This window comes from Ursus maritimus, unplaced genomic scaffold (genome assembly GCF_017311325.1).
Source record: "Ursus maritimus isolate PB19 unplaced genomic scaffold, ASM1731132v1 scaffold_25, whole genome shotgun sequence".
Lineage (NCBI taxonomy): Eukaryota > Metazoa > Chordata > Mammalia > Carnivora > Ursidae > Ursus > Ursus maritimus.
The window spans coordinates 20,385,588-20,412,995 of NW_024425008.1; the positions used below are offsets into that span (position 1 = coordinate 20,385,588).

General features: G+C 35.3%; 1 protein-coding gene across 3 annotated transcripts in view; it reads left to right on the forward strand.

Moving 5' to 3' along the window:
- CEP128 (centrosomal protein 128) overlaps nt 1-27,408 on the forward strand; it is a 377,231-nt gene that overhangs the window by 18,637 nt on the left and 331,186 nt on the right. For all 3 annotated transcript variants that reach the window (XM_040641592.1, XM_040641593.1, XM_040641590.1), the window contains 6 exons: nt 1,530-1,690; nt 3,357-3,443; nt 15,486-15,612; nt 16,653-16,771; nt 19,744-19,835; nt 23,625-23,697. In XM_040641592.1, the coding sequence (XP_040497526.1) occupies nt 1,544-1,690; nt 3,357-3,443; nt 15,486-15,612; nt 16,653-16,771; nt 19,744-19,835; nt 23,625-23,697 (645 nt within the window). In that variant the 5' untranslated portion in view covers nt 1,530-1,543. The remainder of the gene's footprint in view (nt 1-1,529; nt 1,691-3,356; nt 3,444-15,485; nt 15,613-16,652; nt 16,772-19,743; nt 19,836-23,624; nt 23,698-27,408) is intronic.

Here is a 27,408-nt window from a genome sequence, read left to right on the forward strand (position 1 = left end):
TTATAGCAACGGTCCTTGCTTATCTTTTTATTTAGTTTTATTATATCTAACATTTTAATTAATTAATTAATTTAAGGATTTTATTTATTTATTTGACAGAGAGAGAGACAGCCAGTGAGAGAGGGAACACAAGCAGGGGGAGTGGGAGAGGAAGAAGCAGGCTCCCAGCGGAGCAGGGAGCCCGATGCGGGGCTCAATCCCAGGACTCTGGGATCACGCCCTGAGCTGAAGGCAGACGCTTAACGACTGAGCCACCCAGGTGCCCCTTTATCTAACATTTTAAAAACATAACTGCTTTCATGAATTGCTCTAGGACCTATTTATATTTAGCAGATACGCTTTATCTTTGTTTTAGATGTATGGTCATGTACTTCCCAGATGCATTCAGAATAAAGATCCAAAAAGTCTAGAATATTCTAGATCATTAATGAAAGTTTTCATCCCAGTGTATATAATAATCCAGAAAAAATGGCCATATAGATTTTCGTAAGATTATAACAGCGTTAAAGATTGTTAAGCCTCCATTAAGCAAAAAATGAAATTGGAATACTCAGTAAACGTCCACTTTTGATCAATGAGTGTTCTCTTATGCTTTTCTGTTCCAAATATATTTTTTTCTTCAAATTCCATAAAAGATTTTTTGAAACTTTTGAGGTTGTCTTGCATGAAATAATTTTCTTTTGCATTAAATCAAATTATTGAGGTAAGGATGGGAAGAAAGCATATTTAGAGAATTTTCTACTGATGAAACTATACTGAGGATGTTTGGCTTTCTATTTTGGTGGAGATGTTGAAGATGCCATCTTCTCACATATTTGTTATTATGGAATTTGTACCTCTGTTATAGCATTTGTTTAATTCTGTATTTTAAATTAGGGTGCATGGGAGGCACCGGACTGGCTCAGTTAGTAGAGCATGGGACTCTTGATCTCAGGGTTGTGAGTGCAAGCCCTGCATTGGGTGTAGAGATTACTTAAAAAAAAAAAAATGAATTAAGGTGCATGAGAGTATTCACTATACACTGAATGGAGTTCTCTTATTTTAGGTCATTCTATGAGTGTTGTATTTTTGTTTAAAGATACACATATTTTTACAGCTTGGCAGAATGGACTTCAGACCAGTATTGAGACCTGCAGGTCCTAGCTTAGAGAATAACTTTTTTTTTTTTTTTCCTATGGTAGAGATGCCAATCTACCAGTCCCTTCTACCTTGCACTGTTGTTAGTAAGATTAGGTTAGATACTATATGTGAAAGTGCTTTTAAAATTTAGGAGCATTACACAAAACTAAGGGATTATTATTTATAACCATGACGAAAATCATATCTGAAGAATTTCTGTCTTAGAAAAAACAAAGGAGAGAGAATTACATGGGGAAGTGACTTGTGTTTTTAAGCTACATGTTTAGAAATTATGATATGCCAAAGGACTAATGTAATACTTAAAAAGATCAAAATGCAAATGGTTAATTTAATCTCGTATTTCCATGCTCTTTACTATTTGATTGACCTTGACCTGGTTTTGTTTTAAGGATTGTGTACATCAATGGCAGAATCCTCCAGCGATTCAGACCACTTTCGCTCTCGTGATCGATTGAGTCGTTGGACTGCCAGGTCAACATGCAGGGAATCTCTAAGTCGTCCTACAGTAGGCGTCACCAAGAAGGTCAACACTATAACAAGTACTTTACAGGTTAGTTAAACTATGGTTGCATTTAATAGATTTTAAATAGTTTAGGCTGAGAAAGAGTTTTGGTCAGTGTATTAGTTTTTTTGCTGCTGTAACAAATTACTACAAAACTAATTGTATAATTAAGTTATTATTTATAATTAATTAAAATAACAAAGTTATTTTTTATAGTTCTGTGCATCAAAACCTGACAGTGGTCTTATTGGACCAAAATCAGGGTTCCATAGGGCTGCATTCCATTCTGGAGACCCTAGGGGAATATCTGTTCCTTTGCCTTTCCCAGCTTTCAGAAACTGCCCACATTTCTGAGGTCCTCTTCCTTCATCTTCAAAGCCAGCAAGGGTGGGTTGAGTCCTTCTCATGTCACATCACTTTGACTATCTTCTGCTTCCCTCTTCTATTTTTAAGGACACTTGTGATTACCTTGGGTTCACCCAATAATCCACGATATCTCCCCATCTCAAGGTGCTTAACTTGAGATATATATCATATCTACAAAATTCCCTTTGCCATGTAAGCTTACATATATACAAGTTCCAAGGATTAGGACTTGGGCATCTTTGGGGGCCAGTATTCTGCCTAACACAGTCAATAAAGATATTTGAAATATATGATAGGTTGTAGAAGTGTTTTGGGATAAGGCAATATGTCCAAGTAAAATGTGCGGGAGTGAAACGAGTAGGAATTACCACAATTTATCTTCTTGTGGACATGTGCCTTTAGAGAAGTTGCTCATATTTTGGCTACACAGATTATTCATGGATGAACAATATTGAGATGCCATTTTTATTCAGAGGCTAACTTTTGACTGTGTTTGGAATTTTGAATGGAGGCAGTTTATATCTTCTTCATAGAAAGGACTTGGTAATACAACCGAACTGGGCAAAAGAAAACTTAGAGTTTTTTTTCCTACCCATTAATCTCTTGTTCTCTTATTTTGCCTGGATAAGCAAAGATTTTGGCTTTTAATTGCTTTGAGTTAGTATGGATAAGAAGAGGCTAATTTCTGGTGGAGAGGCCATAATTTGATTTAAAACTCGGAAAGTCTTTCTTTTTAAGCTTATGTAAAGTAGAATACCACTGGATTTTTGGTGTGCTTTCCCACTGATAAGACATATTAGTAAGTATATATTTTTGAAAGAAATGCTTTCATTAATCTCTCAGGTAAAACCTGGCATATTTGGGTAGAAACCGTGTTTGTTGTGATTAGAACTTAATTTGTTGTTTATAGCTAAAGGTTAAAGGATACTTTTTTTCTTTTTTCCTAATCAAGTTCTGAGGTGAAGTTATAATTGAAATAACATTGATCCTAATGATTCGCTTCTCTTATACACAGTCTACTAGGTTTGTTATCTCAGGATTCCTTTTCTATAAAAAAGGTGTGAATTAGTTGAGGTACACAAATTAATAATGAAGAGTCTTTTTGTTGCCAACTGATTATGGAACCTTGGATAAGGATTTAAATTGTGTGCTTCAGTAAATTGTGGATTGATTTGGGTTTCTCTCTCAGTGGTTTTAATATTTATTTGATTTATAAAGTATATTAATATCCAACTTAAGGGTGATATAAATTGTACCTTTCACAAATGGTTGACTTAGCTATTTGACATACTACCAAGACTGAGGAAAACATTGGAACAATTAATAAAATCCATTTTCTTTTTTAAAGGACACCAGTCGGAACCTGCGACAAGTAGACCAGATGCTTGGACAGTATCGAGACTATAGTAATGGACAGGCGGGTGCTATAGAACATGTGAGAAATGTTTACATATGTTTGTATTTTTCTTACCTACCTTTTTGGAAATCAATTGTTGAGAAGTAGGGAGGTGTGATAAAGGATAGAACAGCTTTAGCTTTTAGCATTTCTTTACTATTTTTTAATATGTTAGCTTGTCAGATGGATTGCCAGCTAGCTTATATAGATTAGATTCTATTGAATTTGAAAGTTTAAAGTCAAAGGAGGAAGAATTCAGGACATTAGTTAAACTGAGACTTACTAAATTTTTTTAGTAAGGGCTGCTGTTACCCCTCTTGGGAATTAAGAATTTTATGGATGGTTTATTTTAAAGTAATATATGTTCATTGGTTAAAAAAATTATAAAACCTTTCTTAGCCCTTCTTAGTTCCACTCCAAAGAGGTAACAGTTTGACAGTTTCTTGTGTATCTTTCCGAGCATTTTCTATGCATGTATATACATAACTACTTTATAAATAATGAGAGTTAATTCTTTGCTTTTTCATTTATTGGTGAAAGCTTAAACAGTATTAACTAGTAGCGGAAACAAACCTACTTTCTCATGCTGAATATTACATGCTTCATTATGGTAGCAGATTTCCTTTGAATAGAGGAATTGAGGAATGAAATTATGTATTAGGTAAACTTCTGTATAGATAAACATTTAAAACAAAATGTATTCTGTGGCGTTAAGCCTCTTTGGTAGGCCTAGTCAAATAATGCTGAACTCTGGGGTGTGGCTTTATACATGGGAAGTAAATAAACTCAACAGGTATTTCATTTCCATCTGAGTTATAAGTACATAGAATGCAAAGCTACTCATTAAAAATAAGACATAGGGAGCAAGAGTTTTTCCTTTTCCTGTAGGCCATTCCTTAGTCTGGTCTACAGTCTCTTCCTTCGTTTCCCCAAATTCTCGTTCTGTTAAAACAGTTGGTTATCAATGACTTTTCCCTGTAGCATACCAGAAGAGTATGTCATTCATTGCCTTGTATTATACTTACTCATTAGAGGAATGATTTTTACCCTGCCACTTGTAAATTACCTGGGGGAGTATCTGTCATAATCTGTGGGAATATCTGTAAATTGGAAAGAATATTTCTCACAAGTGATTCTGATGGGCTCTTCAATGAAAATTGCTTTCTTGGCATTAAACTGCTATGGAATATATCATATCCCAAAATGAGGTTTTTTGTTTTTATTTTTTTTTTTAAATCCGTGTGTGTTCTGTTTAGGGAGGGACCATGGAGAGTGATTTTTTTTTTTTTTTTCTTTTGGTGGCTATGCTGCAACTCATGCAAGTCTTTGTGCTGTAGAATCTGCTGTCTTTTTTTTTCTTTTTCTAAACATCCTGAAATTGGTTAATCCGGTATTTAACCCGTGTTCAACTGTTTAAAAATTTCTCCATTCTAAATATACATTGCCTCATTGAAATTAGCATTTCTTCTTTAAAATAGAAGAGATTTCCTAGAAAATGAGGCCAATTCTTTTGCTCTAGGGAAAACAAGAATTTTTATTATTAACCTAGATTTTGTAAACGATTCTATTGCTAAACCTCAGGAAATGGATAAGTGAGGTGTATGTACCTATCTATGCATATTTAATATCTGTTTTATTTAACTTTGTGAACCTAATTTGTAGTGGGTGACGGGAAATACAAATATTTGATGTAGTGTTTCCATTCTGGGAAGATCTCCCCCAACAAGAGAACTGTGAGAATTACTCTTGTTGGTTTGTAAGGCCTAAGGGTCAAGAGTCATGTTCGGTCACTTTTTTGATGACTTTTCCTTGAACTATCCATAATTTCACCTTGTTCCTTCAAATCTTTATAACTGCCAATCCTAAATTTATTTCTTTGCCTATTATATGTGAAGGCCTCTCTATGAGGAGTTGAGCAGTGTTAAAACATTGGTGATAGGGTCCATGGGGTCTCATAGAAAGCAGCAATTCCCTTTTCATAGGCTCTTTGGAAATATCTACATATGCTTATTAGTATATCCCAGGCACTTTTTTATATTTATTCATTTAGTTCTCTCAACAATCCTATTAGGTAGATACTATTATTATCCTCATTTACATGATAAAAAAATCGGGGCACAGAATGGTTGCTAACTTACCCATGGTTTCACAGCTAGTTAGTGACAGAGCCATGCATAGGATGTTATCCTGAAGCTTAGCATCAGGGTTCATTTACTTCACTGAGTCATGGTTGCTCACATTTGTATGATACTGTGAGTTCGTATTTCTGAAAATTGGGATTTTGGATTCAAAGTTTGAAGGCTTATATACTTTACGTTGATAACCTAGATTTTGGAGATTATCTTAACTGATAGAAAAACAGAAGCCCAGTGTCACACACATCATTACTGTTACAGCTGGTACAACGTCCAGAATGAGAGTTAGATGGATCAAATCCAGAAACAGAATTGGGAGGAAATATGGCACTGAGCTAGGATTGGCATTGACAGATTGTCAAAGTTGGCGGTTCTAGCTGCCACTTAGGCAATTTGGAAGGTTCTGCAAGTTGTCTACATCAGCATCAATTTTTCCCTTCCCCCTAAATAACAGCCATTGATTTTTCGCTAGCCTTTTTGCAGCCGTTCCAGCCAATGAGCCATATTTAGTTGGATAGTATGTCTTACGGTCTTTGGGTGCAGTGAACTTCATGACTTTATGGAAGTGTCATCTTGAGTTATTTCTCATGCTGTAAATTTCTTGGGAGGTCTGCGAACATTTGGGCAAAAGAGGACCTGTGGGGAAGGTTTTATTTGAAAGCTTACTATGAAGATTTGGAACTTACTGTATTCCTGTATTAAATAGTGCAACTGATAAGCTTAGTGTTTAAAATATTTCTAGAACTGTGTGTTCCTATTCATGAGAGAACAGTGTCTGTTTTTGTGTTAATATTATAAAAATGGAATGCCTCAAGGAATAATATTAAAAAAATATTCAACATAAAAAGTTAATACCTTCTGCAGTGGAAATTTGGACTGCAGCTGAGGCTACACTAGTTAATACTGGTTATATGAGAAAAATACAGTTGTCTTGATTCAAATCAGCAGACTGATTAAGTTCATTTTTAATGTAAAGATTGATGAGAACATAGTAATATCGAATTAGAACTTAGAGACTTGCATTAATAGGTAATTTTTCTTCTAATTAAGTACTCTGATTTAAATTTCCCTTTGGGAGTAATAGGATGTTACCATCTGGCATATGGACTTTGAAAGAATTTGAATGTTAAATAATAAAGTGCAGGTTTTTTTCTTGTATTCAGTAGGTTTCAGTTCTCAAATATAATTAGTGACATCCCAGAAGGATAATGGTAATGGTTTAGGGCCAGGCACAAACCACTCGTAATATCTCAAAGCTGAAGGTATCTGCCCCCTTTTTTCTGGCCAAGTTTTACTAATCGTCCTGAAGGTGAGAATTGTTCAGTTTAATGTAAGAGTCTATGGATAAGAAATTATAATCAAGCAGTTAAAAATTCTGCTACAACCTTCTTTTTGTAAATATATTTCGGATCTTAGGAATTAGGTTTTTAGAGTCTTATATTTAAAGTTATATTACCAAGTCCTTCATGAAATTGCTGGACAGAATAATTTTTATAGAATTTTGCTTTGAGACTAATGGAAAAATGTAGACTCTGGAGTCAGATTTGAAATTTAATCCTGATTTTTTCCACTAGAAACCATTTTAGTGACTTTGGACAAGGTATTAAACTTTTCTGAACTTGAGTTTCATCATCTGAAAAATGAACATAGTCCTATATCCCTCATTATGACTAACATTTATTAATGTGGTCACACTGTTTAGACACTTGCTAAACATTCATATTTTTGTTGTTTCTTTAATTCATCCAATAATCCCTACCTTCAAGCATTTGCTATGTTCTTAATGTTGTACTTGGTATATTGTAGGCACTCAGAACAGGTTACTTTCCTTTCTTTGAATTCATTGGGCCTAACCTCAGTTTCATTTGTGTATCATTGTGACAATAAGCAACATCATGTGTTGCAATACTCACAGGGATATGTATGTCTGATTATTTTGACTTCAACGTGTATGCTAAATTAGACAACACACATAATATTGCTTTTTGTCTATCTTCTGTTTGTGAGTATACTATCTATTAAGAGCACATTCCACTTTCCATGAGTGCTCATTTATTGGTACTTAAAATATTACATACAAATATTTTAAAAATACTTTCAAAATTATGATTAGAATGTGTGTGATATATGGGCTTTGAATATGTAGGATTTCATTTAAAAACAAAGGGATAAAGAAGGGGTAATCAGAAGGGGGAATGAAGCATGAGAGATTATGGACTCTGAGAAACAAACTGAGGGCTTCAGAGGGGAGTGGGGTGGGGGAATAGGATAGGCTGGTGATGGGTAGTAAAGAGGGCACGTATTGCATGGTGCACTGGGTGTTATACGCAGCTAATGAATCATCGAACTTTACATCAAAAACCAGGGATGTACTGTATGGTGACTAACATAATATAATAAAAAAACATTAAAAAAACCCAAAATAGTTACATAAATGATGTATCATTTGAAATAGAATTCTCAATTTCAGGAATACTGTTATGAGTTTATAGTTCCATGAATCAGCATATGGAGAAAGATTAGGCAAAGCAGCCCGAGCTAATGATCTTTTGGTAAATAAATAAAATAGGAGGAACCATTTTAAAAATACATTTTAGCAACAGATGGTGGGACCAGAGAAATATGCAAACCATAAATTTGCACTCTTGTTTAATTTTTTAAAACTCTCCTCCTCCTTTCTTCTTGTTTTTAATCGTAGAAGACAAATAGACTGTAAGGAACCAAAATAGAGCTGATACAATTAACTGCTCTACAACCAATGTATTTTGCAGTCTGTTGTCAGATAAACTTTGGCATTCTGTAGAGAAATAAGCAGTGAAGGAAAGCCAGGCTTAAAAGCACTTAATCAGAGTGCCTGTGGATGACATCATTATCCTGGACAAAATTTTTTAAATCACCTCTTTTCTGCTGTACTTTTGCCCTGGATTTTGTCAAGCAGACCTCTAACATTTGTAAATCGAAGTACTTAATTTTTTTTTAATATGTCATTACTTTAGATATATCTAAACTTATAACACAAACTTTCTGTGGTCACTGGTGCTATGTATAAAGTGTGAATGTTTGCTAAATACTGACTCTTTAGTGTTAGGTGAGAAGAAAACTCAATCTTTAGGCAGAATATTTTCCAATTTCTGCTAACTATGCTGCTAAGTGAGTGCAGTTCTCTCTAGCAAATTTGCATGCATTTCTGTAGAATCTATATGTTAGGGGATGTTTTTTCTTAGTATGAAAATAAGAGATAATTTAGAGTAAGAAAAGTATCTGAAGAAACTAAATGGGATCTTTACATGGTTTCCAGAATTCAAGCCTACTTTAAGATTTGTTTATTTGAGAGAGAGAAAGAGAATGTTCATGGGTTCGCACACGCACACAAACAGGGGGAGGGGCAGAGGGAGAGAGGGAGAGAGAATCCTTGAGCAGACTCTGCGCTGACTGCAGAGCTCAACGTGGGGCTTGATCTCAGCACCCTGAGATCATGACCTGAGTCAAAACCAAGAGTTGGCCATTTAACTGACGGAGCCACCCAGGCACCCCAAGCCTAAAGTGCAGCATTTATAATTTTTACTAAGGTTATTGATGGCTTTTTTTTTTTTAAGTTGTGTTTTTCATTTGTGTGGAAGCTAATTATTTGATGATTGTTTAGTATCTACTATACGTATGTGTGAATAATGACTACTCCTAGTTTATTTCTATTATGGTCTCTGTCCAATAATCGTAAATCTTTTAAGAATTTTCTCGTGATTATGTTTTGCACAAATTATGTTTATGCACAAATCTATGCGTATTTGCCATGTGTGATTTTCCTTTTTCTCTCCCACAATGAGCATAGTCAAATATGGAATTAGTTTTGCTGAGAATGTGCATTTGTGAGATACGATGATTATTAGTGAAGCAGTTACTGTTGCTCTGTATTTACCAAGAAAGATTATACATGTGGTTCTTTACCATTTCTCATTTTCTCTTACTGAAGCCAAGTTTTATTGAATGATGTATTTCTTAGGCATTTCTGATACTGTTTGTGGAGGTGGTGCCTTAGTTTCCTGCTGTTTACTATTGCTTGGAAACCTTATGTTCCTAGGGACTGGTCAAGAAGTTTGCTATGAATTTTGGAAAGTCAGTATTTTTAACTTAAAAAAACAAACCAGAGTTCCAGGCCCAGGTAGGTAGAGTTAGCATATTGCTCACTGGGTACTCTATAAAACCACTACTGAATGCACGGAGCAGCTATTTGAGGACTCTGAAAAGTAAATGCAGGCAGTCCTTGTTGCATGGTTTTGATGTGCATGAGTTTCATTCCCCGGTTTGGTCAATAACACCAGTCCCCAAACAACACAATTTGAATTTCAGTTAACAAAGTTTATTAACTATGAGTAACTGCAAAAAGTACATCCTTTGCTGCTAGCTCTTCAGGTCACACAGTACTGTGTAACAGATCACTGCTTTTGAAGTCCGTTGCTGATTGGTCACAGATAGTAAAACGTATGTTGTGTTGCTTCCTTGTCTTCTAATGATAAACCTGTGGTGTGCTATTTTACAAAAATAAATAATAATAAAGGAATCGGCTAACAGTGGAACAATAAGTGAAAAGCGATAGTGCTGGAAGTGAAATGTGAATCGTATTATGAAGGAATTCTGTGTGGAGGTATAAAGAAATAGCTGCTCATAGTGGGAATATTGGCACTGCTGCTATTCAAGAGTCCCTAGATATACGCCAGAGACATTTAGTGAAATCATTTTTAGGGAATGACAAATTCTCCGAAAGAGTTTCTCCAGATTAAAACATCCCATTTTTCATTCCATTTATTTTTTGCTCTTCTATTCATTGCCTACAATCATCGTAGTAAAAACTTCTATATACTGAGCAAACTAATCTTCCCTAGGCGCTGTTCTAATTATTTTACATACAGTGTCTTATTGTGCCCTCAAAACAATTATGTGAGAATTTTAGCTGATATGTTGTGAAATATGTGGCTAGGAACAGAAGCAGAAACAAAAGTAGCACAGCTGAGGGAATCACTGCCAGGCTTCCCCCTGGTCTTTTGGAATCATGATGTTTTCAATGATCATACCTCTTATTTGGAGTACCCACTGATGCCTGGGTGATTTCCTTTCATAGACTTGCTTTTCAATGTAGTCAGTCCTTTTGAGTGATATACTCTTTTCCAGTTCATTAAACTTGACTTCTGTTTTGTCTCTAATTAGAGTCTTTTACGTAGAGCCATCACAGAACTTTCTCTATGAGAGCAGAGAGCTCTATGAGAATTTTAAAGTTTTATATTTTTATTTTATTAATTAATTTTTGAAGATTTTATTTATTTGACAGAGAGAGCACAAGCAGGGGGAGCAGTGGAGGGAGAGGGAGAGGTGGTTCCCCGCTGAGCTGGGAGACCAATGTGGGGCTCGGTCCCAGGAACCTGGGATCGTGACCTGAGCTGAAGGCAGACACTTAACCGACTGAGCCACCCAGGCATCCTGATATTTTTATTTTAATGTTAATCTAAAAGCTTATGTAGTTTTACACAATTTCATTTATCTACTAGTTTCCAGAATAATGAGTCAGTTTCCTAGCATGCTCTAGTAGTGACCAATGATTTTTTTTCTCTTTGAGGATCATTAACTCACAAATCTATGCGTATTTGTAGTGTTTGAATCCATTGTAGTTAATATTTCCATTGATGCTCAAATTATTTCATCATTGCCTAGAGAGAGACTTCTCAACTTCAAAGTTTAAAATCGTATCTTAAAAAAATATCATATCTTGACAATTTGGATAAACTATCTTTATAATTGCCATTCAATTTCAGTGCCCAAGTTTTATTTGTGTTTGTACCAGTACATAGTAGGAATGTTTCAATGATTTTAGTCTAAAATCAAATGAACGGAGGTAAATGAATAGACCTAATATGGAAAGAATACAGTCATCTCAAGTTGAGGTGAAAAATATGGCATAGCATGTTCTATGATGCTGGTTTTACAGTATTTTAGATAGGGGAACTAGGTGGAAAATGGAATTATCATTTGGTACCTGCACAGCTAGCCACGCTAAACTCTTAGAACATGTATCATTGGAGTCAGTACCACAGTCTTGTGCGGAGCATTGATTTGGCTTCAGCAAAATAACCTCATCCATCACAGTAAATTAATCTTAAATTGAGTTTTATTAGTGCTTTTTTTTTCCATTTCATATCAAGTTTGGTTTGCTTTTAGCACCTAGTTAGGGGTTAAATTCTTAAAGAGTTTAAAACAATTTTTATAATTGTATTATTTCTTTATCTCTTGGTTTTTGTGTTTTAGGAGTTATCAGATCGGTTTCATACATCACAATTAGATTTTGTGCGGCATCTCTTGTGCTATTGCTACTTTAGGTGTAGGTTTTTTTTTTTAAAGATTTTATTTATTTGATATAGAGTGAGAAAGAGAGAGAGAGAGCACAGGCAGTGGGGGGAGTGTCAGAGGGAGAGGGACAAACAGATACCCACTGAGCAGGGAGCTGGACACTGGGTTTGATCCCAGGACCCAAGATCATGATTGAGCCCAAGGCAGATGCTTAATCAACTGAGCTACCCAGGCGCCCCAGTAAGTGTAGATTTTAATTCAATTATATTTTCATTTTTGTATCTTAGGTGGAGGACCTGTTTTTGCCATGATATTTGTAGGAGTAATTAAAAAATATTTATCTCATTTACCTTTTACATTATAGCTTTTGGTCTTTATATATTAGCCTGTTCATCTATTCAATGGCTTATGATGTATCTTTTTAAAATTTTAAAAGGAGGTTGCCAAATAGTTTGTCTTACTTTTTATCTTATTTCTGAAATGATTATATTTCCAACATCTGTTATTATTTCTAGATTTTGGGGTAATGTATCATTTCTCTTATTCTGTAATATTTTCCATATGGTTCCGTGATGGGTTTTTTTTTTTTGTTGTTGTTGTTGTCAGTAGGGCTTGTGTGTCTGTATGTGTGGAAATTCATTTTATTCATCAGCTTTTAGCTACAGCTTAGAATTTGTTAGCAGTAAGCCCACACGAAAAGGATGATGGCAAGTTGTGCTTCTGGCATTGGTAGGTAAGATTATTTTGGATAACCTCTCCTATTCAGAACAACTAGAGAGGCAAAAAAAAAAAAAAAAAAAAGAAAGTAAAAAATATTATGCCTCTATTAGAGAACAACCAAGTAAGTGAGGAATTTTGTAGTCTAGATCTGTCAAAAAGGTAAAGGTAAAGATCAGGTAAAGATCTGTCAAAAATGGAAGTCCAGAAGGATGAGTTGTGCATTTGTGACTCTTCCCTTAAGGCGTAGCTGATTTCAAAAGAGATGGCTTAGAAGCAGAGAGGATCGAATCAAAGCTATCAATAGACTGGAGAGGCCAGGGAGACCAACACTGGAGTTCAGGAATTTCCCAGCTTTCACTGGAGACCCCAAAGAATGATAGCCTAGGAAAAATGATGAGCTGAAAATGAGAGAAGTGATAAACTGAAAATAGACCTGTCCTGATGGGGGCAGAAGCTCAGCTTTGAATCGTCTTGGTTCCTAACTAGGTTAAGGTTATTTGGGTTTCCTAGTGACCCTAGCCCGACTTCCTGCTAGAAGCAAAACCAGATCCCTTCTAGAGGAAGATGTCATCATCCAGAGCTTTAAATAATCTCCACAAATTTTCATATACAATGTCTATCACATGATAAATAATTAGGCATAAGAAAATACCAGAGGTGACTGAAAATCAAGGGAAAAAAACAGACAATAGTAACATAAATGAGAATATAAAAAATTCTGATTAACTCATTCAAGAAATTAAAAGACAAGATTGAGAATCTTGACAAAGAATTGGAAACTCTAAAAAAGAACCAAATGAAAATTACAGAAACTGAATAATATAAGTAAAATAAGCAAATAAATAAATTAAAACTAATCCTGTGAAAGTATGGATTAAATAGCAGTTGGTATTACATTGAAGAGAGAATTAATGAGTCAGATAGGCCAGCATAAGATACCCAAAAAAGAAAAATGAACAAATGAAAGAATGAATAATATAGAAAAGAGCATGAATGACATATAGGATTTGGTAAAAAGATAACTGGAATATAACGATTTTTAGAAAGAGAGGGAGGAAGGAGAGAAAGGGGCAGAAACAATGTTTGAAGAGATGGCTGAGAATTTATAACACAGGAAAGATATCAAGGTACAGATTCCATGATCTCTGGGTCAAAAATGAGTTAACTACAAATAAAACTTCACATTGTTATATCAGAGTAAAACCATTAACAATCAGAGTCAAATGAAATCTTAATAATTAGAGCTTTTTAAAAAGGACAGACTACCCACAAAAAAAAAGCAGTAATAAGAAATAACAGCTTACTTTGTTTCTAAAAGGATACTGACATCAGACTTCACTTGAAAGATGTGAATAATAAAGATAAACACAGAAAAAGTTAATAGAGCTGGTTCTGTCACTAACTTGTGTGATCTAAAGTCATTTTATATTTCTAGTCCTTTTTTCGTGTTACAGTTTAGATTTGAACTTCTTAACATGGTTTAATTTTATTCAGAGCTTGTCAGAGGTTACTGATACACTATTTTGTGTTCACTGTATAAAATCTTTGGTCTACTTACATGTTAGATTTAATTTTATTTTACTTACATATAATAACTCTCAAGGTAGACCTTGTTTTCCTCGGCCTTCTCTCTGTATTTCTCTGGATTAATAGAGAACCCAATTTGTATAACCCAACTCAGGGAAGCAGGGGACAGAGAGTGTGAAAATATTAGCCTCCCCCCCCAGAAATGAGAGCAACATTAGAGGTGCATTCCTGAAATTTTATTTCTTTTAATCCAGACTGTTTTATCCTTGGTGCTGCAGAAGAGCTAAATCCAAATAACCAAAATGAGAAAGGATTTGCTTATTTGTTGTCCATATTCTGATTCATCTGTGCTTTCTCTTCATCCAAGGCTACTTTTTTTTTCCTGCACAGTTCCCCAAGGAAACCAAGTTGTTCTCTCCATAAGTGGAGTTCTACTCTTTAATTCTGGCCGAATTTAGAAAACTGTCCTCTCAATCATTTGTTTTGACATTCTCTTTAAAGAGTTATGGATGACTTGTTCTATGGATCTATGTATAATTTTTATTATTTTTTATTTATCCTTGGATAAGATATCTAGACCTGAAGATGCCCAGCAGGTCAGGGTCTGTGGTACTCTCTGTTACTTTGGGTTTCAGTTGAATCCTCTTTTCAAGTCTGTAGCTGTGTACAGCTCTGGACATTATTCTTTATATTTAGTGTCTTTTTATTTAATGTAGCTCTTTAGGTCTAAAAGTTGTCTTATATCCCCTGCTGTCTGACTCCTTAATAATCTGAAGAGAGAGTTTGGACAACTCTATTCCCTAGTATGTATTAACAGTCTGACATCTGACCACATAGTTTTCTGGGATTTGAAGTCTTTGAATGAATGAAAAAGATGTTCTGATATACAATTGGGCAATGCACATTATTTTAATAGCAGTAGTCACTGTGATAGCTGGTTAGTTTCCTGTTCGTTAAAGACCTGGGGCTTCTGAAGGAATATTTAGAAGGGAGGAAGACTGTCTCCCATCTTTCAGATATATGGCCTTGTTATGTTTTTAAGTTGGGTGGCACATCAATTAGACATTTAATCTGGTTTTGAAAGCCCTTAGGTAGTAGACCTGTTTTTCACCTCTGCTAATAGAAAGACGGAATAGGTAGCAACAGATACTATTTAAAACCAAGTGTTAGAATTGATTCTGAGAATATTTTATGTTTACTATGTTTATAGTTGTTAACATACCTTGCTTCAAAATTTTTTCTGATATAAATTCTCTTCGGGAACTCAGATTATTTCAGAAATAACTTTAAAAATCTCATGTCTGTTTGTATTTGGAATTGTTTAGAGAGAATAACTTTTCCTTCATTATATTCTTTAATTTAGTTAAAAGAAAGCTTGGAACAATCAATAGGCCAACTGCGGAGTCAACGTTTATTGAGAAGCTCAGGAGGGAGAAGTATTTCTGTTACAAGTCTGAGTGCAAGTGACCTTGATGGTGGCACTGTGACAGGTAAACTCTTCAGATGTTTTGAAAACTCTCTTTTGTTGTACAAATATTTCTGAAGTCCATATTGAATACATTTAATCTTTGGAGAAATAGGACCCGTGTATATAAATAAGGCTAAGAAGAGGCAGTTGTCAGTGATTTTGTGGTGACTATTTTGAAGTGTGTTCAGTGGGACTTTCTTATTCTATTACTTTTGTTCTCAGACTGCATGGACTGCATAGAGTTTTACTTGACGAAACTTGGATTTAATTGTCTGCCTCTAATCAAAACGAATACACAAATAGGATTTACTGTGTGGTGTACTTTCTAGATGAGAAGTCTTGTCCCAGCATCATAGTTTTTCAAAGTCTGATTAAGAAATATTTTATGACTTTTGTTAAGAACAGGTGAATTTTATCTTTGGTGTGCAGCTAGATTTCAATGGCTAGATTAAAGATGTAATACTTGGTTTGCCTGTAGTTAATCTTACTCAATACTTTCCTACAACACTGAGATCACAGTTGAATGGAAAATACTTAGAATAGAATAGAAAAGTCTGCAGTGAAGAGAGGTGATTTACATAGAAGTGAGCATCAGTAGCCTGTATTAATATTGCTGTTGATCATAATAAGGATTAAAAATTGGACACGATTAGCTATTTTTTACGTAGTTTTTATTGATTTTTAAACTGTTCAGATTTTAGATTACTTTGTTGTTTGAAAAATTGTTTTATTGGTATTAAGTCACATTTTAGAAAGACAAAAGTTATTTTTATTTACCAATTTATTATTTTTAAACAAGGGAAATACTATATTATGTCTTTGAAAAGTATAGCAAATTAAAACCTGTGATGTTTTCTATCTCCAAATTATTTCTGTTGATCATTTTATCTATTTTAAGAGCAAGATCGGTGCCGATTTTGTGGCCCTAGCAAAATACTTGGGAAATAGTCTGGGTTAGGGCCTGGGTGTATATCCATGTCTGCTATATATTTTCTGAACAAAATTTTAGATTATTTCTTCTTCTGCATGTTTTTATTCTCTTTTTTTCTTTCATCTCTGAAGAGAGCTACCGGTTTCCACCTACCTCACCCCTCAAGGACTATGGGGATCAACAGGGTACTAAGCGAATTAGGTCTAGAACTGGTGTCCGATTTGTTCGGGAGACTGACGACGTGGGCCAGGTACTTTGTATTATTCTGTAATCTGTATTTGATTTTTTTTTTAAACCAAGTAAACGATTTGATTTTCAATAAATAATTATCATCATTTATTTTGAATTTTGTAATGGAGGAGGATGTTTTGTGGAACATTCAAAGGTGAGTTTACCTGGACATGTTTGTTTCCTTGTACCGGTGGCTCACTCTTCTGTAAGCCCTGCTAAGTCAGCTAGTTTTTTTTCCATATAAGCAAGTTAGTCTGTGTGTGGTTAGCCTATTGATTTTTTTCATTAGTGTTTTTCTGATTGTTGAATCACTGATGGAGCTATTTAATAGAAGCAAGAACTTTTATATTTTTTCATGTATTTCATGTATTCACTGAGGGTTTTGGGCATATTGGTTCTACAGATATATTTCTTTTTCTACTTCTTTAAACTTTCCTACAAGAGCTGAAAAAATTTTTTCTCGTTGCCTTGGGTAGCTAAATTAATTAGATAAGGGCTAGAGGATGTTGCTGACTTTGACATCTTTGTTTTGGTGGTTTCAGGATTGTGGGCTCAAAGTTTGTCAGGATACTCTCCTGTAGCTTTTACTTGTTATAGCATAAGATGGAAGTAACAGAACCAAGTGTACGAGAAGACACCTTGTAGGAACTTTTCCTTTACTGTGTTACTTATTTCTTTTGGTAGGTCCAACTTGCTAGAGTGGGTTATATAATGAAGCTTGGAGCAGAGAACAATATCCTAGCATGATTCATTTACTCTTTCATTCTGTTTATTTAGTGCTAGTGTTCTGGGACAGTGCTTGTGCTTGGAAACAGGAATAAGTAAAAACCTTGCCTTTTCGTGGAGTTTGTAATCTGGGGGGGAGGGGGTAGTTATTAATCGAATAGGTACACAAATACACCCTTAATTGTGAGCTGAGTTGCATGCTACAACAGAAAGCATAGGGCCATGGGCGTATGAGGTAGAGGGACTTGTCCCAGTCAGGGAAGGTTTCCTGAAAAAGGCTGATGGAGCTGAGACTGGAAGGTTGAGTGAGCCATTTTAGGTAGAACAAATACTTTGGCAGGAAGGAAGCTAACACCTATGAGCAACTTAAAGAAGGCATGTGGCTGAAGACGTATGAAGGGCCGAGACTGTGCATAGTCTTGTAAGGGGGTGACAATTATTTTGAAAAGATCACTCCACTTCTAGTGTGGAAAAATGGAATCGTGGGCAAACCAATTAAGAGGATATTGCTGTGTTGTGGGTGTGAGAAGCTAGTTGCTTAGATTAGGATAAATGGAGTTGGAGAGAATGGGGTGGAGGAATAGACTTAAAAGCTATTTGGTGGGTAAAATGAAAGGTCTTGAAGATCAGATGACCATTTGGGGAGGGTGGGAATGATTGAAAAGGAGGTGTCAAGGTTGAGTCCTAGGATTCTGGTTTGCAAAACTGGAAAATCACGGCAAAACCCAAGTGAATGGTCTGCTTTTCATCTACTGTATTACCTCCACTCCTTTCTTTTTAACTGTTCTTCCTGGTTTTAAGTCTCTTAAGATGACCTTTAGCTCCACATTGACTGTGTACTTTCTTAATGCCCTGCATATCATTTGTCATTTTGTTTGCATGTCTATCTCCCATGTTAAATTCTGAGCCCTTTTGTTTCCTACCCTAAATTGACAGCACTGGTTAGTTGCTCAATGTTAAATTCATTTGTTGAAAAAAAATCAATTTGTTTTTCTGCAAATCTCTGTAACTTGCAATTTTTTGGTCACAAATTATAGTATACACATACATATATGGTATACATATTTACCTTAGAAGTACAGTAATTTAAAGAAAGATCCATGTAACCACCACCCAGGCCACGCAGGCCAAGAATCGGAGTATTATCATACCCCTAAGGCTCTTTTATGCTTCTCCTTCCCCCAAGGGCTATCAACTACCCTGACTTGTATATTAATCATTCTGTACCTTTAAAACAAAACATTTGCATTACTTACATCTTGTTTAGTATCGCCTGTGTTTAAACTTTGTACAAGTGGAATAATACTGTATGTCTTCTTTTGCTTTTTTTCAACTGATGTTCTGTTTTTGACATTCAGCCTTACTAATGTGTGGGTAGGTTTGATCATTTCATTTTTACTACTGTATTATACTCCACTGGGGAAATATATGACAATTTATTTATATCCATTCTGTTCTTAATGGACTTTTGGTTTATTTTCAATGTTTTCATTATGAACAGTATTGCTCCAAACATTCTTGTACATGGTTCCTGGTGCACGTGGGCAAGAGTTTCTCTGCAGCGTAGATTGGGATACTGTTTCATGTGGTTTAGCTGAATAGAGTTCTTGGGTAACACAGCCATGCTCGTTTGTTTATGGCTACTTCTGTGCTAAAATAGCAGCATTGAGTAATTCTGACAGAGGTCATATAGCCCGAAAGCCTTAAATATTTGCTGTTATACCCTTTACAGAAAAAGTTGGCTGGCTTTTTTTTTTTTTTTAAAGATTTTATTTATTTATTTGACAGAGATAGAGACAGCCAGCGAGAGAGGGAACACAAACGGGGAGTGGGAGAGGAAGAAGCAGGCTCATAGCGGAGGAGCCTGATGTGGGGCTCGATCCCATAATGCTGGGATTACGCCCTGAGCCGAAGGCAGACGCTTAACTGCTGTGCCACCCCGGCGCCCCACTGGCTTCTTTTTTTTTTTTTTTTAGGGTATCTAAAAGGACCAGAATTACTGGACTATAAAGGATGTGATGGTTAATTACCGTGCCATAGAAGCTGTGATGGTTTATATATAAAAAGTTACATATAACTTTTTAAAAAAATTGCTTTTCTTTGGAAAAATATTTATTTCAGAATAGACATGTATTTTATTATGTCTTAATAACATTATAAAATTTGGGCATTAGTGCAAAAAATAAGTTCTTACTAACTTCAGTAAATCTTCATGGAAGAATTAAACAGAATCCTAAATGGATAACTATGCTTTGCCTTTACCAGCTTCATGCTTTTCATCAGTCCCTCCGAGACCTCAGCAGTGAACAAGTTCGGCTTGGAGATGATTTCAATCGGGAACTTGCCAGAAGAAGCCGGTAAAAGCAGAATATGGTTTTTGTTGTAGGCACGAGTTATTAGAAGAACACAATAAGTTCTGTAATTGACATGTTTACATAAATTTAAAAATCAGTGCTGTTTTTGTACGAGTATTTTAAAATTTATTAATAGAGCAGTTTACAAATCCTTTGAATTTAGAATGTACCATGACTCCATGTTAGACAAATTAATTTTATGTTTTTTTTTTTTTTTCAGATTTTTACTTATTTATTTGAGGGGAGGAGCAGAGGGAGAGGGACAGGCAGACTCCCTACTGAGCTGGGAGCCTCACGACTCAGGGCTTCATCCCAGGACCCTGAGATCATGACCTGAGCCAAAGGCAGACTATTAACAAACTGAGCCACCCAGGCTCCCCTAATTTCATATTTTTAAAAACATTTTAACTGACTACAGTGGAGCGCTGCCATTACAGAGAGATGCATTGTGAGACCTTAGCAAAAAGGTCGATTTGCAAATATGATGGAGAGGGCAAAAGATAGAGGCAGAGACCAATCTGTTATTTTAGCTTTCAGTTGAAATCTTCAAGAGTGATGAGTGGTTTATATCAGACAAGTCTTTGCAGTTTTATCAATTCTGGGTAATCCCCAACAACTATCACTTTATTTAAAGTTTCTTCACTATCTTTTCATTTGCATCATCAACAGTGACAGTTGGTTTTCATTTGGAGGCCCTATTTTTACAAGAAACCAAACTTTTTATCCTTTCTCAAGAGTCACAATTATATACAGCAGTGATGAGGCAACAGCAAAGCTGAGTGGAAGTTTGTTTACCAGCTTCACTTGCTAACTCCCATTCCAGCTGACAAAATCATTCCACACACCAGTTTTGTGTTGCTATAGGAAAAAGGGTCAGAGCTATAAATGTAAAGCTGTGATTATCAGCTGTAGTCTATAATTTACCTGCTTTTAAATGAGGAAGGTAGGAAATTTAGTAGTAAGAATTAATACTTTACTAATACTCCTAGTACTAGTAGTTAGTATTATTGAACAGTTACTTCATGCCAGATAGATTTAGGTTTAAATTTTACAACAACCCTAATGAGGTAGTCATTATTATTTTTTCCAGTTTTTGAATGTGGAAAGGGGCACGAAGAGATGAAGTAACTCAGCTTGCTGGAATGCAAATGGGGCTTGTGGTCTAGTTAGGATTCAGATGTAGGCATATGGCCCCAGAGTATTTGCTCTTTACCACTTATAGTACCCTGTGGTTCAAAATCATTTTTATATGTAGCTGGTATGAATAAAGAAATGAAGTTCCTGAATTTTGAGCTATATTGTTGAGCTATATTTATTGTTAATCTTTTAAGCCGGTAAGGGATAGTTAATTTAAAATTAGGTATTTAGTTTTGACAAGTTGATAAAATCAGCAGAATGGTGTCAACATTCTAATGTAGTATGTTCTTGGATTGCTTTATTGTGTAGCTTTTACACATTTGAAGAAAGGGTACAAATTAAGCACTAGGAACATGAATTTTAGGAATTTGTCCTGTAAGAAGACAAAAGGGAACTTGTAGAGATGATTTACTTATTTAGTTTAAATGATCATTTGGATGTGCAACGGTAGACTGGGAGTTTTCTGATCCATGGGCTGGTACTGTCTGCTAAGAGTTTGTATGACCCAGAAGCAGAGAACCTTAAGCCAGATTAGGAGTCAAGTTTCTTATGAAACCTGGTGACTTAACTTTGTGAGTGAGGAAGATTTTAGGATCCCATTCTGCTTTGCTTGTACCACAAATTCTTAATTTATATTTATAAAAATGTTTATAGAATGTTGCTAGATTTAACTTCGTGTGTGATTCAGAAAGATTAACATTCTCATTTAATTACTGATTTTTCATTTTTTGACATTTATTACAAAAGGTACATTGAATAAAAGTACACTAGAAAGCAAGCTTTTAGAAAGGATTAAATAAAGTTTAACCTAGAACTCACTCACTTTGGATGCCATATGGAAAATTGATTTGGGAAGGGCAAGTTAGAAGACTGTTACATTAGTGTGTGAGAGATGATGGCTCGACAACGATAATGGCAAGGAAGAGATGGACGGTGATGTGTTTCAAGATATTTTTTTGAGACCGAAGAGGTAGGGATTTGGCAGTGGATTGGATATGGGGGGTAAAAGAGAATAAACCAAGGATGACTCCCAGATGTCTGACTCGAGTAGCTGGGTAGATGGTAATTCCACTTCCTGAAATACAGAAAACTGGTAGGGATAGGTCAGGTATAGAAATTAAGAGTTTGGCATTGGATGTGTGAGGTTTGAGATGCCTGTGAGACGTCCAGATGTAAAATATGCAGCTAGATATTTACTCTGGAGCTCAAAGGAAAAGTCTCTGTTAGGGATGTGAGTTTAAGAGTGGTGAGCATAGAGAAGTGGTATTTGGAAAGGGATGATATCTAGAAACTGTATGGAGAGCAGGAAGGACAGGGTTCAGGGTCAAAAAGTTCCAACATTAGAAGTCTTATATACATAGAGGAGGGGCTTGAGAAGGAACAGCTAGTGAGATGTGGGACATCCAGAAGTACGTAGAACCAAAAAGCCGAGAAAGAGGTACAAGTAAAGATATTTTCAGAGATTTAAAGACTTAGAAAATTTACCTTTTAGGGTAAATTCTATCTGAGGATGTTCCTAAGAACATATAAGTAAAATAAGAGGATAACCAAGAAAGAGGAAGGTACAGGTTATGAGAAATAATAAAACTAACCCAGAAACTTGGTGAAAGTAATCCCCAGAATGATAGCCATATAGGAAATAATTCACTCTAAATTAGAGCAGGAAGTAGGTATCCTTTGAGAAGAATGTAGTCAGGAAGAAGGGAAGTAGACTCTTAATAGATGATTCTGTAAGAAGTCTGAGAAAAATATCAATGATGTGATAAATAAGGCCCATATAAGGTCAAAAGATGAGAAACTCTAGAAAAAACAAAAGTGCAGTTAAGTTAATGATGCAGATATGAAGCTGACTAAAATGGAAACATGATCGAATGTAAGCAAAAAGCATCAATTCTCTGTGATGGAATAATTCCTAAGAGGTATAAATGTATTATGTAAATTACATAGGCTACCAGTAGAAAAACTAAAAATGGTAATGAGTGTATCTGAGATTGGAGAGGGGTATCAGCTAAATATTTCAAAATAGTCAATTGACAATGTCTATAGGTGAAAATGATGGAGTTAACCATTGAAAGAATGAAGTATGGAAATGGTTGAGCATGGGTGCCAATGGTGAGTGGAACCAGAGGTAAAGAGGTGTGAGAGAGGAAGGGCTTTGCATTTATTTGTTAAGTCTTTCTGTACTATTTGAGTATTTATCATGTGTGTTACTAATTTGTTGGGAAAAAAGGTAATGGGAGGTAAGTTTGTAAGGATAGCACACTCTGATGTAATTTGATTACCTGTTGCTAGCAAGGATGTGAGATCAGGTTTTGGTCCTCCATCTCCCTCACCCTTCCTTTTTAATTTAAAATGAGACATATTGCAGCCTATTTGTTTATTGAAGATGATGTTTTAGTATAGCATTGGTTCTCAAAGTATAATTCCCAAATCACCATCGGCATCAACTAGGGGTTTGTAGAAATGCACATTCTTGGGCACCATTGCAGATCTAATGATTCAACAGTCCGTCTTAAGTCCTCTGGGTGTTTCATATATTGGCTAATGTTTAAGAACCACTGCAGTAGAATATTATGTGATAACATTATGTTGTAAATTTAACTAATTGTGTATATTTTCTCAAACAGCCAACTTAAAATATTTTTCTTTGCCTAGGTCGGATGCTGAAACAAAAAGAGCTTTGGAAGAATTGACTGAAAAACTTAATGAAGCCCAAAAACAAGATGTGGTAAGAACTCTTTGTTAAAAAAAAAAATTATTTCATATGCAGATGATAGTGTGGCTGGGTTGATTGTAATCACACTGATGTGATGTGATTTTAACTTTTTGGGTGGTATGTGCCATTTTGTCTAAAATATATTCTTGCACTTCTTGTAAAATATTCATGAATTTTGGGTATTAAAGTTTTAAATGTTTACAGTGGTAATATATTAGAGATAGAATTATTATTTGTTTAATTTTTAGAGTTTCCTTATGAATATTCAAAAGAGACCCAGTGATTCCATGGCTTTTGTTAAAGGATGTTTGAGAAATTTGGAATTTCTTGATAGTGACTCTGTAGCTCTCCTCATTAAGTATTTTCATTTCACATAACGTGAGTAATCACAATTGCTGCAGAGACCTTGCTGTCTGTTGTTGTTTGGCATGATGACAATTAAAAGTACCCCTAATTCTCAAGTTTCATTATCTCAAACTCAGGTTGTTGACAGTCATTATTCAGTGGTTTCTTTTTATCCAATCACTGTCCTTGGTTGAATTAAAGTGAAAAATGAAGTACATACAGTGTCTGTTTCTTTGCATTATAAGGTTTTGTTTTTTTTTTTAGGAGAAAAAAATTAATAGAAATGGTCAACTCAACTTGGAAATTTACCAGCATCAGGAGCAATGTGTATTTATTCATATCCCACAGTACCTTTTGTTTTTTTAAGACCAGGAATGGTAGCAGACAGAATTTTTTTCTTAACATGTTTTATTCAAACTGAAAGTTTCCGAATATAGGCAGATATTTTTTCTGCAGTTTTTATTGTGTTTACAGTTCCTTATGTAGATATGTTGAGTTTATTTTGGAGTTTGGATTTATTAGCCACATATGCTAAGAGATGGATATGCTCTATTTTCAAAGAGATCAACTTAGTTACTCTTCTTGCAGGGAAATTTGCCCATTTCAAAAATTTGAATAAACATCTGGCCACATAAAAGCACATTCCTCTTGTGCTTTTGGTGCTGATTTCTTTGCGAAGCTCCCAGAGAGGTGAAGATATAATGTCTGTCTTCTGTTGAAATAGACAAAATCTTTGCAGTTAGTGCATAATGATATGCCAGCTGATGCTGATGTGTGATCAGGAAATGGGGTACTTCTTTTTTTTTTTTTACATAAAGTCCTAGATTTTCCAAGGCACACCAAAACCTTCAGTTTAATTTGTGCCAATCTAAAATACTTTAACTATTATACTTCAAAAAAAATTTTTTTTTCTGAGATTAACACGTTTGGTGCCTTTCTTTGTTAATTGCAGTGGTTCACACAGCAAGAAGTCTATGCCATTTTCTGATTTACATACTATCTAAACAGGAACTGAACACACACTTTGAAGAATGTAGCTCCCAGATCCTTCATAATTTACTAAATGATCTTCTTGTATATTCTAGAGTGGAACCTGTCCCCTGGCAGCAGAACCTGCCGAAGCTTTGTCTTTTTTTTTTTTTAATTTTTAATTTTCTAAATTTGTAGGTATAATTTACTTACAGAAAAGTACATGCATTAGTGTATAACTCAGTGAATTATTACAAGGTGAACAGGCCCATGTAATCACCACCCAGATCTAGAAATAAAACATTACCAGTGCACGAGAAGCCTCCTCATTCCCCATCCCAATCACTAATTACTCCTTCTTTTTCAAAGATGACTATTTTGACTTTTTTACCCCATGGTTAATTTTGACTGTTTGGAATTTTTTGTATAAGTGGAATCCTATAGGGCATGGTTTTTTGTATCTGTTTTTTGATAATCCTTAAGGTTATGATATTTCTGGGCGTTGTGTCAAGCACTTCCAGTTTGTTCATTTTTACTGCTCTTTGGTATTCCATTGTATGGATTTACTGCAATGTATTTTAACATGCTATTTGAATTATTTCAAATAAGGCTGCTGTGATTAATCTTATTCATGATTTTAGTGCACATGTACATGCATTTCTGTTGATATGTAGCATGTAGTGCAATTGTTAGGTGCTTTCACATTTAGTAGATACTGATAAACAGGTTTCCAAAGTGGTTTCTGGTTCCCAGAGTGCATGAATTCGCACTCCCACTGACAATCTAGGAGAATTTATATTGCTTTTCATCATTTCCAATACTTGGTGTTATTAGTCTTATTATAGCCAGTATATTAGATGTTTATAGTGTCTCATCATGGTTGTAATTTGCATTTTCATCATTACTAGATGATGAGCGTTTTTCACATTTTCTCTTTTCTAGAGTTTCTCATCTTTTGGCCTGATATGGGCCTTATGTATCACATCATTGATATTTTTCTCCAATTTCCTACTGAATTGTCTGTTAGGAATCCACTCCATTCTTTTTGTTTTGTTTTGTTTTTTTGTTATTTGTTTTTTGTTTTTTTTAACTTAAATTCAGTTAATTAACATATAATGTATTATTAGTTTCAGAGGTAGAGTTCAGTGATTCATCAGTCTTATATAATACCCACTGCTCATTACATCATGTGCCCTCCTTAATGTCCATCACCGATTTACCCCTTCCTCCCACCCCCTCCCCTCCAGCAACCCTCAGTTTTTTTCCTATGATTAAGAGTCTCTTATGGTTTGTCTGCCTCTCTGATTACATCTTGTTTTATTTTTCCATCCTTTCCCCTATGATCCTCTGTTTTGTTTCTTAAATTCCACATATGATGATTGTCTTTCACTGACTGACTTATTTCACTTAGCATAATACACTCTAGTTACATCCATGTCATTGCAAATGGCATTATTTCATTTTTTTGATGGCTGAGTAGTATTCCATTGTATATATACATCACATCTTCTTTATCCATTCATCTGTCAACGGACATCTGAGCACCTCCCATAGTTTGGCTATTGTGAACGTTGCTGCTATAAACATTGGGGCGCAAGGTGCCCTTTCAGTTCACTATATTTGTATCTTTGGGGTAAATGCCCAGTAGTGCAATTGCTGGGTCATAGGATAGCTCTATTTTTAGCTCCTTGAGGAACCTCCATACTGTTTTCCAGAGTGGCTGCACCAACATTCCCACCAGTAGTTAAGAGGGTTCCCCTTTCTCCGCATCCTCGCCAACATTTGTTGTTTCCCGAGTTGTTAATTTCAGCCATTTTGACTGGTGTGAGGTGGTTTCTCATTTTTTTTTTTTTTTTTTTATTTCTTTCCTGGTGGTTTTGATTTGTCTTTCCCTGATGCCGGTGATGTTGAGCATTTTTTCATGTGTCTGTTGGCCATTTCTATGTCTTCTTTGGAGAAATGCCTGTTCATGTCTTCTGCCCATTTCTTGACTGGATTTTTTGGTTTTTAAGTGTTGAGTTTGATAAGTTCTTTATAGATTTTGGATACTAGCCCTTTATCTGATAAGACATTTGCAAATACCTTCTGCCATTCTGTCGGTTGTCTTTTGGTGGTGTTGATTGTTTCCTTTGCTGTGCAAAAGCTTTTTATCTTGATGAAATCCCAATAGTTCATTTTTGCCTTGGGGTTTCCCTTGCCTTTGGAGTCACGTCTAGCAAGAAGTTGCTGCAGCCGAGGTTGAAAAGGTTGCTGCCTGTGTTCTCCTCTAGCATTTTGTTGGATTCCTATCTCTCATTTAGGTCTTTCATCTATTTTGAGTTTATTTTTGTGTATGGCTAAGAAAGTGGTCCAGTTTCATTCTTCTGCATGTGGCTGTCCAATTTTCCCAGCACCATTTGTTGAAGAGAC